This window comes from Taudactylus pleione, unplaced genomic scaffold, assembly GCF_031769625.1.
Source record: "Taudactylus pleione unplaced genomic scaffold, aTauple2 ptg000191l, whole genome shotgun sequence".
NCBI classification, from domain to species: domain Eukaryota; kingdom Metazoa; phylum Chordata; class Amphibia; order Anura; family Myobatrachidae; genus Taudactylus; species Taudactylus pleione.
This window is the reverse complement of record NW_028284593.1, coordinates 196,399-208,607: the sequence shown is the minus strand read 5'-3', so window position 1 is coordinate 208,607 and position 12,209 is coordinate 196,399. Positions and strand designations below refer to the sequence as shown.

The 12,209-nt window shown below is 49.2% G+C and overlaps 1 protein-coding gene across 1 annotated transcript in view; it reads left to right on the top strand.

Moving 5' to 3' along the window:
- The window catches only part of UFD1 (ubiquitin recognition factor in ER associated degradation 1), a 45,955-nt gene extending 37,150 nt beyond the window's left edge, over positions 1 to 8,805 (top strand). Inside the window, exons 10-12 of the mRNA XM_088476659.1 lie at positions 606 to 694; positions 7,241 to 7,322; positions 7,951 to 8,805. Coding sequence (XP_088332785.1) covers positions 606 to 694; positions 7,241 to 7,322; positions 7,951 to 8,025 — 246 coding nt within the window. The 3' untranslated portion in view covers positions 8,026 to 8,805. The remainder of the gene's footprint in view (positions 1 to 605; positions 695 to 7,240; positions 7,323 to 7,950) is intronic.
- The last annotated feature ends 3,404 nt before the right edge of the window (positions 8,806 to 12,209 follow it).

Here is a 12,209-nt window from a genome sequence, read left to right as displayed (position 1 = left end):
ATATAGCTTATTATTAGCTGCCTTTTCCCCAAAGTGTGCAGTGCAGGACAGTAATGTAAATACAGAGACATGTGCTCTGTGTGCAGGCTGGTCAGCTGACTGGAAAAAGCCAATCGGCACTATTTTCTCAGACCCGGATACTTAATACTGTAAGTGCATGTGTGAAAGTGTGTGCAAGACTTTTTTTTCATCTCCAGTGACTACCTTATACTACCTTCAGTAGATTTCTAGACAGGAAAACATACTACAATCCCACAGTCTTGGTTCAGATATCATATATTTCTCAAATATTTGAAAGTTTACTTGCACATGATGTTAGTAGAGCTCCCGCATAGGCTGACTTACTAGGTTTAGTGAAACTTTAACTGTCTCTGTCCTGTTGGCTCCAATATACTATCGGAAGGGAACAGTGCAGAGGAAAATTGCGACCCTTAAGGAACACATCCTACATGAAATATCCTTAGGTCCAATATGACCAGTAAATTAAAAATGTTACAATTGTGAATAATAAAGCTAGGTATTTCAAACATTCATTTCAGTATTTATTTTTATTGAATGCTTAAATATTACACTTTGTATTCTCTTTTTGCTTTATTTATATTTAGGCCTTTACCGGCTCTGGGAATAGATTGGATGGAAAGAAAAAAGGGATTGATCCTAGTCCTTCTCCATTAAAACCAGGAGACATACGGAGGTTGGTAACTTACAGGAGTGGCATCAACAATTTAAAGATCATATTCATATATCACCTTAGTTATGCTCTCATCATTATTTCATTTATTGGTAAACGCAACACATAGACACACAGTCTGAGTTATGGGCAAGTAACCTTGCAACTTGGTACAATCATGTTGCATTGCAGGTTTGGCAAATCTAAAATGTGCAGAGATATATAGATGTGAGAGGGGCGTTTCCCAACTTATGTATAAATTGCAGTGTAACAGTAAAGCTGTCCAGTATTTGTGGCCTACATGAAAAATCCGGAGGTATTTATCCTGCATGCAAAACATGTATTTACACCCCTTACATTGTAAGATGGTTTGTTCCAGATACAAAGTTATTTGCTTTTTGTGCTATGCTCCCAACTCAGAAAGAGCCCCATAGACCTTCTAATATGACCAATTTCTACTTCAGGGTCCATAGGGTATCCACAGGATACCTTGGGGGTATAGGTGTGACGTCAGTCGCAGGGCACCAAAGAGTTAAGCTTTCAGCCTCCCAGGATGCACTAGGTCCCCCTCCTATACCCCGCCCCCAGGCCAAGGCACCTCAGTTTAGTTTGGTGCCCGGCCGGAGTCGGGTGCACCTGTTGGAGTGGGGGCTAGAAGAGCCCCTGAAGCTTATTCTTCATGCAGCTGTGGCTGCACAACTGGATGAACAGCATGGACAGTCAGTCCTGACGTCCATGCTGTCTTCCCTACACCCCGCCGGTACCAGAACGCCGGTACTGATCCGGGGATGCTGGTGGGCGTCTGGGGTCACAGCTAGCGGTGACCCCAGATGCTCCGGACCATGGCCGGATTCAAGGGGGACAGAGGTAAGCAGCGGGGTCCCGCGGTGGGTCCCCGCTGATCACATGGTCCTAAGTCCCCAGGCAGGGGGCTCCCTGGGGACTGGCTGCAGCGTGGAGCCAGGCGACCAACCTGCGCTTCCACTACCCCCTGGGACAGCGGACCGCAGCAGAGCGGTAGCGCTGCGGCGTCCCAGGGGTTAAATGCATGCCAGGGGAGCGCGCCTTCCCTGTCTCACAGCCGGCGCCTCCCCCGCTGCACACAGCCCTCTCTGCACTGTGCTGACTGGTCCTGTGTCAGCGCTCCTCCCCCAGGCCAGCTTCTCTCTGCTCCTCGGCGGCCATCTTCTCTGCAACGCATGGTGAACGCTGCTGGAAGTCTGGAAGGAAGCATCGTGGTCTGGGTCCCCCCGCATACCACTCCTCCGCTGTGGCTCAGGTCTGTGTATGCAGCGCTGTGTCCTACCAGGCCCTGTGTCTGTGTAGTTGAGTGATCAGCGCTGTTAGTGCAGGAATTGTTATTTCTCTGCATTGTATGTGACTGTGCTAGCGCTGCCTGTAACTATTCTTCACTAAACTGTCAGCTTTATTACTGTCCCTGTTCTTTCTGCTAAAGCCCTTGCGGTGCGGTGCTGCAGGGTGGTCTCTCGCCTATTTAATACTTAATTGGTGAGAGAGGTCACATACGTGGTGCCATCATGTCTGAAAGTGATTTTCCCCTCCGGCTACAGTGTACCACGTGCAAAGTACCGTTAGCGGAGGGGGAGGGTAGCGCGGAGGGCCTTTGCCGGCAGTGTTGTCCATGGCGCGGCCTATTACGGTTACAGCACCGGTACAGGAGCCGCCCTGGGCTTGTTTCGCTCAGGCGTTAACAGCTTTAGTGGGCCAGTTAGCTCCGCAGCCCGCGTTTACTCCGATGGGTTTGTCCCAGCAGTCTGTGGTGTCGTCACCCATGCAGGGGTTCCCACGACAATTGGTGGTACCCCACAGTCTCCCTATTTCCCCGCTCCCGGGTTCTCAGGAGCCAGCGTGGGTTAACTCCCTGACGAGTTCTTTACAGCACTTGTCGGATGTATTGCAAGGGGAGTCTGTGATGCGGCCTCATAAAAGGCCGGTGGCGTCTCTGTCCGCTCCTTATGAGGATGACGAAGGGACGTCTGATGATGGGGAGATTCTGGATCCTTACGATCAGGAACCTTTCCATACTAAGGACGCTGATGCTAAGTCCAAAGTATATATTCCTGGACTTATTCGGGCGGTCCGCACAGCCTTGGTGATTGAGGACGAAGTTCCCCCAGCGGCTAAATCTAAGTATGCCTTTTTCAAAGATGTGAAGGGCGATGCCACAGTCTTTCCTCTTTCGGGTCAGTTGGTGGACCATTTAGAGGAGGCGTGGAAACAACCTGGCAAAAGATACCAGCCGCAGAGACGCCTGGCGGTGGCTTATCCGTTCGCGGATAATTATTTTGCTAAGTGTGAATCCCCTCCACAGGTGGATTCTCACGTGACCCGTCTTGTCCGTAGTGCCACATTGCCGATGCCATCCATGTCCTCCCTTAAGGATGCTACGGACCGCAAGGTAGAAATCTGCCTGAAGTCCACTTATTCCCTTGCAGGGGGGGCAGCACGGCCGGCTATGGCCATTTGCTGGGTGGCCAGAGCGATGGAGCGCTGGGCGGATTCATTAGAGGCTTCTTTTGAATCCGACTGTCCGGCCGAACAAGCGGAGTTGATTGGCAATCTCCGTGATTCGGCCACCTACATCAACGAGGCGGCTCTAGACATTAGTACTCTGGTGTCTAGAATTTCTTCAGCAGCGGTAGCTGCTCGTCGCACCTTGTGGCTGCGATCCTGGAAGGCGGACGCAGATCCAAGAAAGGTCTGGAAGCGTTGCCGTTTACCGGAGAAGTTCTCTTCGGTCCGGATCTGGATAAGATTGTGGCCACGCTGGCGGCAGCCAAATCTGCTTGTCTCCCGTCGGCCGCTGCTCCTTCTGGTTCTGGACCATCGTCCTTTCGGTCATCTAGGGCCCAGGGCAGGCCCAAACCACAGTCGTTTCCTCGACAGGCTGGCCCTAAGAAATCGGGCAAGCCCCGGAAACAGGCATGGAGTACCAGACGTCCGGCCCCCAAGCCAGATGACAAGCCTGCGGCCTGACGGTCCGGGTCTCCCCTTGGGGGATCCCAGGGTGGGAGGCCGCCTGCTGCAGTTCTCCCGGTGTTGGTCGTTCACTACGACAGACACTTGGGTTCTGGAGGTGGTCTCTCACGGGTACGCCCTCTCCTTCCGGCACAGACCCCCGGCTCGATTCTTCACCACGGGTCTACCATCAGACCGGAACAAGGCTACGGAGCTGCGGAAGGTATTGCACACTATGCTCCAGGCTGGAGTTATAGTGCCTGTTCCATTCTCCCAGAGGGGCCAGGGTTTCTATTCAAATCTATTTTTGGTACAGAAACCCAATGGGTCATATCGTCCGATTCTCAACCTCAAAGCACTCAACAAGTCTTTGCGGGTCCCGAAGTTTCGGATGGAGACCCTACGGTCCATCATTCTGGCGCTGGAACCTGGGGACTACATGGTGTCATTGGACATACAGGACGCTTACCTGCATGTCCCTATTCTTTTGCGCCATCAAGAGTTCTTTCGGTTTGCAATCCGCAGCGACCATTTCCAGTTTCGGGCGTTACCTTTTGGCCTGGCGACAGCACCACGTGTTTTCACCAAGGTGATGACGGTCATGGCGGCTTCTCTGCGGCTGCAAGGAGTCCGCATGTTGCCGTACTTGGACGACCTGTTATTGGTGACAGGATCTCCAGAGCTCCTGTTACACCACTTGGACCTGACCATTGCACTGCTGCAACGGCACGGCTGGCTAATCAACTGGCAGAAGTCCACTCTAATCCCGTCTCGGAGGATTCTGCATCTTGGAGCCTTATTGAACTCGGGACAGCAAAGGATCTTCGTGACGGAGGACAAGATCTCTGCTTTACAGTCAAGGGTGCGCAGTTGTCTGCACAGCCGCCGGGTGTCCTTACACTCGGCGATGAGGTTACTGGGCTCCATGGTGTCGGTGTTCGACATGGTGGAATACGCCCTGTTTCACTCCAGACCTCTGCAGCACCTGATCCTGTCCAAGTGGAACGGGCTGCCTCAGTCTCTGAAGTTCCAGACGATTGTGCTCACCCCGGAGGTTCGCCTGTCCCTTGCGTGGTGGTTAAAGACGACCCACCTCAACAAGGGACGTCCGTTCTGGGTTCCAAATTGGGTCCTGTTGACAACGGACGCCAGTCTTCGGGGCTGGGGAGCAGTTTCGGGTCCACACTTGTTCCAGGGCAGGTGGACGCCGACAGAAGCGGAGCTTCCAATAAATATCTTGGAACTCCGTGCGGTCTTCAATGCTCTCCTGCAGGCACAGCGGTTTCTCCAGGGTCACCCGGTGCAGGTCCAGTCGGACAATGCTACCACCGTGGCCTACATAAACAGGCAAGGAGGAACTCGCAGTCGGGCGGCTCTCGTAGAGGTCTCTCGGATCCTGGTTTGGGCGGAGCGCAATCTTCCGGCCATATCAGCGGTCTTCATCCCGGGAGTGCTAAATTGGCAGGCGGACTTTCTAAGTCGCCAGGACGTTCATCCAGGGGAATGGTCCCTGCACCCGGACGTTTTTCAACTACTGGTGGACAGGTGGGGTCTTCCAGAAATCGACCTCATGGCGTCCCGGCACAACAACAAGTTGCCGGTGTACGGGTCTCGCACAAGAGACGAAGGGGCGTCTCTGGTGGATGCTCTGTCCGTCCGGTGGACGTTCAGGTTCGCATACCTGTTCCCTCCGGTCTCCCTTCTTCCACGGGTAATCCGGAAATTCAAACAGGAAGGAGGGATGCTCCTGTTGATAGCTCCCGCGTGGCCCAGACGGCACTGGTTCTCAGACCTTCAGGGTCTGTCCGTGGACAGTCCTCTGCGGTTGCGGCTACGACCGGACATTCTGTCTCAGGGTCCTTGTCTTCACCCGGACCTGACTCGGCTGTCTTTGGCGGCGTGGCTATTGAGACGGCCATGCTGAGGTCCCGGGGGTTTTCCAGCTCTGTGGTGCGTACCATGTTACGAGCTCGGAAACCGTCTTCCGCGAGGATATACCATCGCGTGTGGCATATGTTCTTCCAGTGGTGTCGACCGAGAGGTTATGCACCGCGGGAGTTTCGTCTGTCTCGGATTCTCGCCTTCCTGCAAGCGGGACTAGATCATGGGCTTCGCCTTGCTTCTTTGAAGGTACAGGTTTCGGCCCTATCTGTCTGGTTTCACCGTAGGATTGCTACAATCCCGGATGTGCGCACCTTTATGCAAGGTGTTCTCCGTATTCAGCCGCCCTTTGTTCCACCTGTGGCGCCTTGGGATTTGGCTGTGGTCCTGAGGGCTCTCCAAGGACCGCCGTTTGAACCACTGGGCTCAGTGGATATTAAATGGCTAACAGCTAAGACTGTTTTCCTTCTGGCCGTTGCTTCAGCCAGACGTGTTTCTGAGTTAGGGGCTCTTTCTTGTAGACCCCCTTTCTTGGTTTTTCATGGGAACAGGGCAGTGCTCCGCACTCGGCCCAAGTTTCTTCCCAAAGTTGTTTCCCAGTTTCATGTTAACGAGGAAATAGTTGTTCCGGCCTTTAACTCACCGGGTCTTTCCGTGGGTGAGGCCTCTTTGGATGTTGTGCGGGCCTTAAGGACTTATGTGGACCGCACTTCTTTGTTTAGGAAGTCGGACGCTTTGTTGTCCTCTATGGCTTCTGTAAAAAAGGGTTGGCCTGCTTCAAAGCAAACTTTGGCAGCCTGGATCCGTATGGCTATTTCTGAAGCTTATCTTCATGAAGGCCTACCGGTCCCTCCTTCTCTGAAGGCTCATTCCACTAGGTCTGTGGGTCCTTCGTGGGCAGCTTGACGTGGTGCCTCGGCAGTTCAGATCTGCAAGGCTGCTACGTGGTCTTCTGTCCATACCTTCGTGAGGTATTACAGGTTTGACACCTTCGCCTCTCAGGATGCTTCCTTCGGGCGGCGGATTCTCCTTTCTGCACAGGAGCGTCCCCACCCTTAAAGGATACTGCTTTGGGACATCCCCAAGGTATCCTGTGGATACCCTATGGACCCTGAAGTAGAAAATATGAGATATGGTAAGAACTTACCCTTGTTATCTCTATTTCTACGAAGTCCATAGGGTTCCACAGGACTCCCGCCCTGTCGCACCTGTGCTGCAGATGGGCTTTGCTCTGGTCACCGGTTTTCCGTCTCCCTCTGGTGAGAATGTGATTCTTGTATGTGTCCAGATCTTTGTTCTCTCTCTTCCTTCTCCTCCTCCGGCCTATGGCTTGGTAACTAACTGAGGTGCCTTGGCCTGGGGGCGGGGTATAGGAGGGGGACCTAGTGCATCCTGGGAGGCTGAAAGCTTAACTCTTTGGTGCCCTGCGACTGACGTCACACCTATACCCCCAAGGTATCCTGTGGAACCCTATGGACTTCGTAGAAATAGAGATAACAAGGGTAAGTTCTTACCATATCTCATATTTTTGCTTGGTCAATGATGTTAACATTTTTAATACTGGTCTTTGCATTGCATTAAACTGAGCTGAATAAAATAGTCGGGAATCAGCTAAAATATTTGAGCAAGTGACAGTTATGTGTTGTGCTTCTCTGGTGTCAATTCTGCAGTTATTTATGGGTTACTCCTAATTTTATTTCCGTCTTGTAGAGGAATTCCCAACTATGAATTCAAGATCGGCACCATCACTTTCATCAGGAACGCCCGGCCGCAAGCTAAGAGAGTAGAAGAAGTAAGTGTGCTCCCTGGTATCCTCTGTTCTTTCCCTGTCACTGCAGACTGTAAATCAGCTCTGCTCAAAGAACATTTTGATGGGAGTATTTACTACATTTGGAGAGAGTAGGAGTTCTGCTACAGTGAAGAGTTGAATGAGAAGTTCCGTCAGCCTCTCATTATAGTCTTGCAGTATTGTTACAGATGTTTCCTTATACACCTATCCTTTTTGATGTACGTGGCACAAGACGCATGCCATGACTTAGATTATCCTTGGATTCCAAAATCAAATTATAATATTATAGTGGTGAAATACTTGTGTAGCTTTTACAATCGGTGACCTTTAAACAAAACATTGTTACTGTAACTTTGCTCATACATGCCTCAGATAAATAATTTGGGCATTAGCAGCTAGTCAGTATTTTTTGTGGACACTATACTTACTGGAATTAGACTTTGATCCTGTTGCTCAACACATAAAGCCTAATAATTGTATTTGCAAATGTAAGAACAATTTAAGTCAACTCCAGTCTTGGAGTTGTTAGGAACTGGAGTTGCACTGTTAGAGGTCCTTAAAGACAGGAGTTGGGAAAAGCAACAATGTTTCTTTAGAAAAGACCTGTAACTCTTTGTTTCTTTGCATGTAGGATGACGCTATTAATCGTTTCATTGCATTTTCTGGAGAAGGACAGTCCCTGCGGAACAAAGGCAGGAAACCCTAAGTGACTGTGCAAATGGATAATAAAATAAAGATGCTGCACATTGGTTTTATGTCTTCATCTGGCTATTAGAAGAAAAGTTGGCGTGATCCAATATTGAGGAGAGTGTATTGTTTTATTATGTAACCACAGGTTGATGGGAAGTCTGTCAGTTTTGTTAATCAATGCAGAAGAGTTTTAACTATCACATTAAATGGACAACAGTGTTTCCTAGATATTCTGTATTGGAAAAGTACAAGCATCTAACACGTGATCAGTACATGGTAACCCAAAAAGTATAGTATAAGCTAACTTGGAGATCTCTATAACTGGCCATCTACTTGTTCAGCAAGTCTACATATGTTTGTCATTGGTTCTCCGTATACCTGCTGTCATCTGATGTTTGCATTGCCATCTGCAGTTGTGGATACCACTGGTATAATTCTTGCCATTTACTTATGACAAAAATGTGAAGTAAGGTTGCAACCTCTGAAATTTCCCAGACAGACATAACTAAAGGCTATTTCCACTCTGTTCCCATCCCTTACCCAGGCTGCACTATTGGTATTCCTGATGAGAGGGGTAGGTGGACATATTACTTGGTTTGTTCTCGCAAGTGGCTCTGTTGGTCCCACTTGCCAAGTCATCACGCCACTTCCAAAGTTCCTGTGTCAAGAGTGGAATTCCCTTTAAAAGGCTTTTAAGGTTTTAGACACACCATTCCAGCCCTAGCTAAAGATAAATATACAAAAATCTGGATGCAGTAATAAATGCAGTTTTTCCTGCAATAAACTGTTAAATCTACCACTGTATTCCTTTTATTCCTGTCTATTGTTATTTTTATCTTTTATTTATAATGTGCCAGAAAGTGTTGCACTGAGCACAGAGAATACAATTGTATAAACAAACAATGCAATACAAAAAAGGGAACAAACGGACATTACAGGAGTAAAAAAAAAATGAAATCGTAATAGAACAAAATGATATAGTTATAATGGGATATGAATGACTGGGCCTATTGTTGCGTACTGTGCATGCGTATGCATCGCAGTGCGTGAAGGCACTACTGCGATCACAGAGACCACGTAGAGCCATTGTAGAATGACTGAGAGGCAGTAAATGTTTGGGGGTGGGGACGGGAGAGGGAGGTGGTCGGAGGAATGCAGGCGTGCCTGTCCTGAACACCGTTGCATGGGTGTGCATAAATTAGCCTCTTGAGTACTCAATGCATGCAACAAGGTTAGGAATCTGTTAAGGCCAGGGTTGCTGTAATACTGCATGAGGAGTTGATGGTATTCAATGTTTCCGATGTTTGAGGGGGTTTGCAAGGTATTACAGATGTGAGAGAGGGGAAGTAGGCAGCTGCATGTTGTTCGTGCGAGCGCTTTGCGATTGCATGCATTAGCATACTTTCACAGCAGACCTGCGTACGCAATTGCAGCCGTGATCGCATCAGCAATCCTTGCTGAATGAGGCCCAGAGTCCCTAACTGTAAGTGGGGGCAGACTGGAGACGGGTATAGTACCAGGTGAAAACCAAGAATATAGAGAAGGGGATAGGGATGAGACTTGGAGGGGAACTGCAAAGAGATGAGGAGTGAGAGCAGCGCATACAGTATGTGTTCAGAGTGGAATCTGTATGATTTACCGCCGGACGCCTGCCCAGCGGTTGGAATCCCAGCAGCGGCTGCCCGACATGAGCAAAAATCCTGATCGTCCCTAAGATAAGTATTCACTAACCTTACCCCCCCACAAACCTTCTTAGGGGTGTCTAACCCTAATCCCCCCTCTAAGTGCCTAAACCTAACCCCCCTTCCCCGCCGCCTAAACCTAAGTCCCCCGGGGGGGGGGTACCTAACCCTAAGTCCCCCCCGGGGGTGCATAACCTTCCCTCCCCCTAGCTAAACCTAACCTCCCGAGGGGGTGCCTAACCCTAAATCCCCTTCGGCAGCCCTAAACCTAACCTCCCCCCGCCAACCCCAGGGATGCCCGCACTAGGCGCCCGGCATCCCATCGATCGGGATGCCGGGCGCCGGTCTCCCGGGGTCGGTAAAATGACAGGCGTCTACATTTAGACGCCTGTCATTTAACCCTCGCCGGGATAAAGCCGTCGGCTTCCCAGACTGCATACCGATCAGAGTATAAGGAGGGCTGCTAGGCTGTAATTAACTTTTTTAAAGGATATTAATTTTGGATAATTAAGCCATTTTTTTGGTATATCAAAAAAAATGATAACTAGATGTACTGCTTGACTTCTACCTCAAGCTGGCTTAAGCATGCATACATTTAGAATAGGAAAGCTGTGCCTATTGCCATATTTTGGTCTAGGAAAACCAAATTGAAGGGATTTTTATTTTTAGATTTTGCATGGAAGTGTAAACATATAACACTTTCCACATCATCCCCTTATTAATAAAGGCATTATTGCTGGAAAAAGGATTATACAATTTAGGCCTGTAGTATTCATTGGCCAAAATTGTATTCATCCTCTAGTTGCTGATAATGTTCTGGATGGAAGACTACACTTGTACTGTACATAGCACTTCTAGTGCATCAAATCCAGTAGAAGTCTGACTATCCAAAGGTACACATGTTTAGCAAGGATTGTGTATACAACTAAAATGTATCAAACTCTTCAAATTTTATGTCAGATTGAGTTTAGTAGTATATAACAAAAAATGATTGCATCAGCTCCTCCTTTTCTAATACCATAGGAATATTACTGTGTTCATATTCATAGGGTTCATAATCTCAGCACCAACTTGCTACTCTATTTATTGTGATCAACAAAGTGTCAAAAATATCCCATCTAAGGTGTGTGGCCTTGAGTTAATGTCCTGTCCTCTGTACGATGATGTCAAGGCTAAGCGCTCCACCTTCTGGAGTTGAGGGGATGGGAACATTTACTGCCTCCACTTGGCAGTGCTCATTGTGTGCTACGAGCAGCATGAGGGTGACATTAGGTAGCAGATAATGCTGTGGCTCTATGCTATGAGGGTGACATTAGCTAGCAGATAATGCTGTGGCTCTATGCTATGAGGGTGACATTAGGTAGCAGATAATGCTGTGGCTCTATGCTATGAGGGTGACATTAGATAGCAGATAATGCTGTTGCTCTATGCTATGAGGGTGACATTAGATAGCAGATAATGCTGTGGCTTTATGCTATGAGTGCGGGTCTAGATAGCAAATAATGTTGTGGCTCTATTCTATGAGGGTGGCATTAGGTAGCAGATAATGCTGTGGCTCTGTGCTATGAGGGTGGCTTTAGGTAGCAGACAATACTGTGGCTCTGAGTGTGGCACTAGGTAACAGTTAAAACTGGCTCTATGCTAAGAGTGTGGCATTAGATAGCAGATAATGCTGTGGCTCTGTGCTATGAGCAGCATTAGCAGATAATGCTGTGGCTCTATGCTATGAGGGTGGCATTAGGTAGCAGATAATGCTGTGGCTCTATGCTATGAGGGTGGCATTAGGTAGCAGATAATGCTGTGGATCTATGCTATGAGCAGGGCCGCTACTGATGGGGGTCTAAGGGGGCATGTGTCCCGGACTTGAGGGGGTGACGAGGAGAGGCTGCCAAGGTGGGGGGGCCCCAGGTAGTTGCACGTGTGGCTTTGGAGTCACACGCCGGGTCCTGCAGGCAACCGCCAGGCTCCAAGCAGCCCGGCCTTGAGAGGCACAGCGCCACCATCAGTCTAATCTGATGCCGGTCACAAGCCAATCAGAGCTTGTGGACCGGCAGCCAATCAGCACCGGCTGCCGGACCATGAGCTCCAATTGGTTTGTGACTGGCACCACATTGGCGTGTGGCATCTCAGTCCTAACCTGCACCGCCTGAGCTCACCCACCATGTGGCCCTGGCAAGTAAAAGGAGGGAGCTGGCTTACTGGGAGATCCATTTTAATGTGAAAGTCTGATTTTAATAGTTTCATCTGTCAGTTCTGGGGGAGTTCTGTCACTGGGGAGCATTACTGTGGCATGTGTAAGGGGCATTACAGTGGCATAATGTGTAGTAAGGGACATTACTGTGGCATAATGTGTTGTAAAGGGAAATTACTGTGTGGCATAATGTTTTAAGGGGCATTACTGTGTCACAAAACCGCACATCCTTATGACCCTCTATGTTGTTTTTTTTATTTTATTTTTTGGGGGGAAGGGGGTGCCAAATTACTGTCTTGCCCCGGGTGACAGAAATCCTAGTTCCGG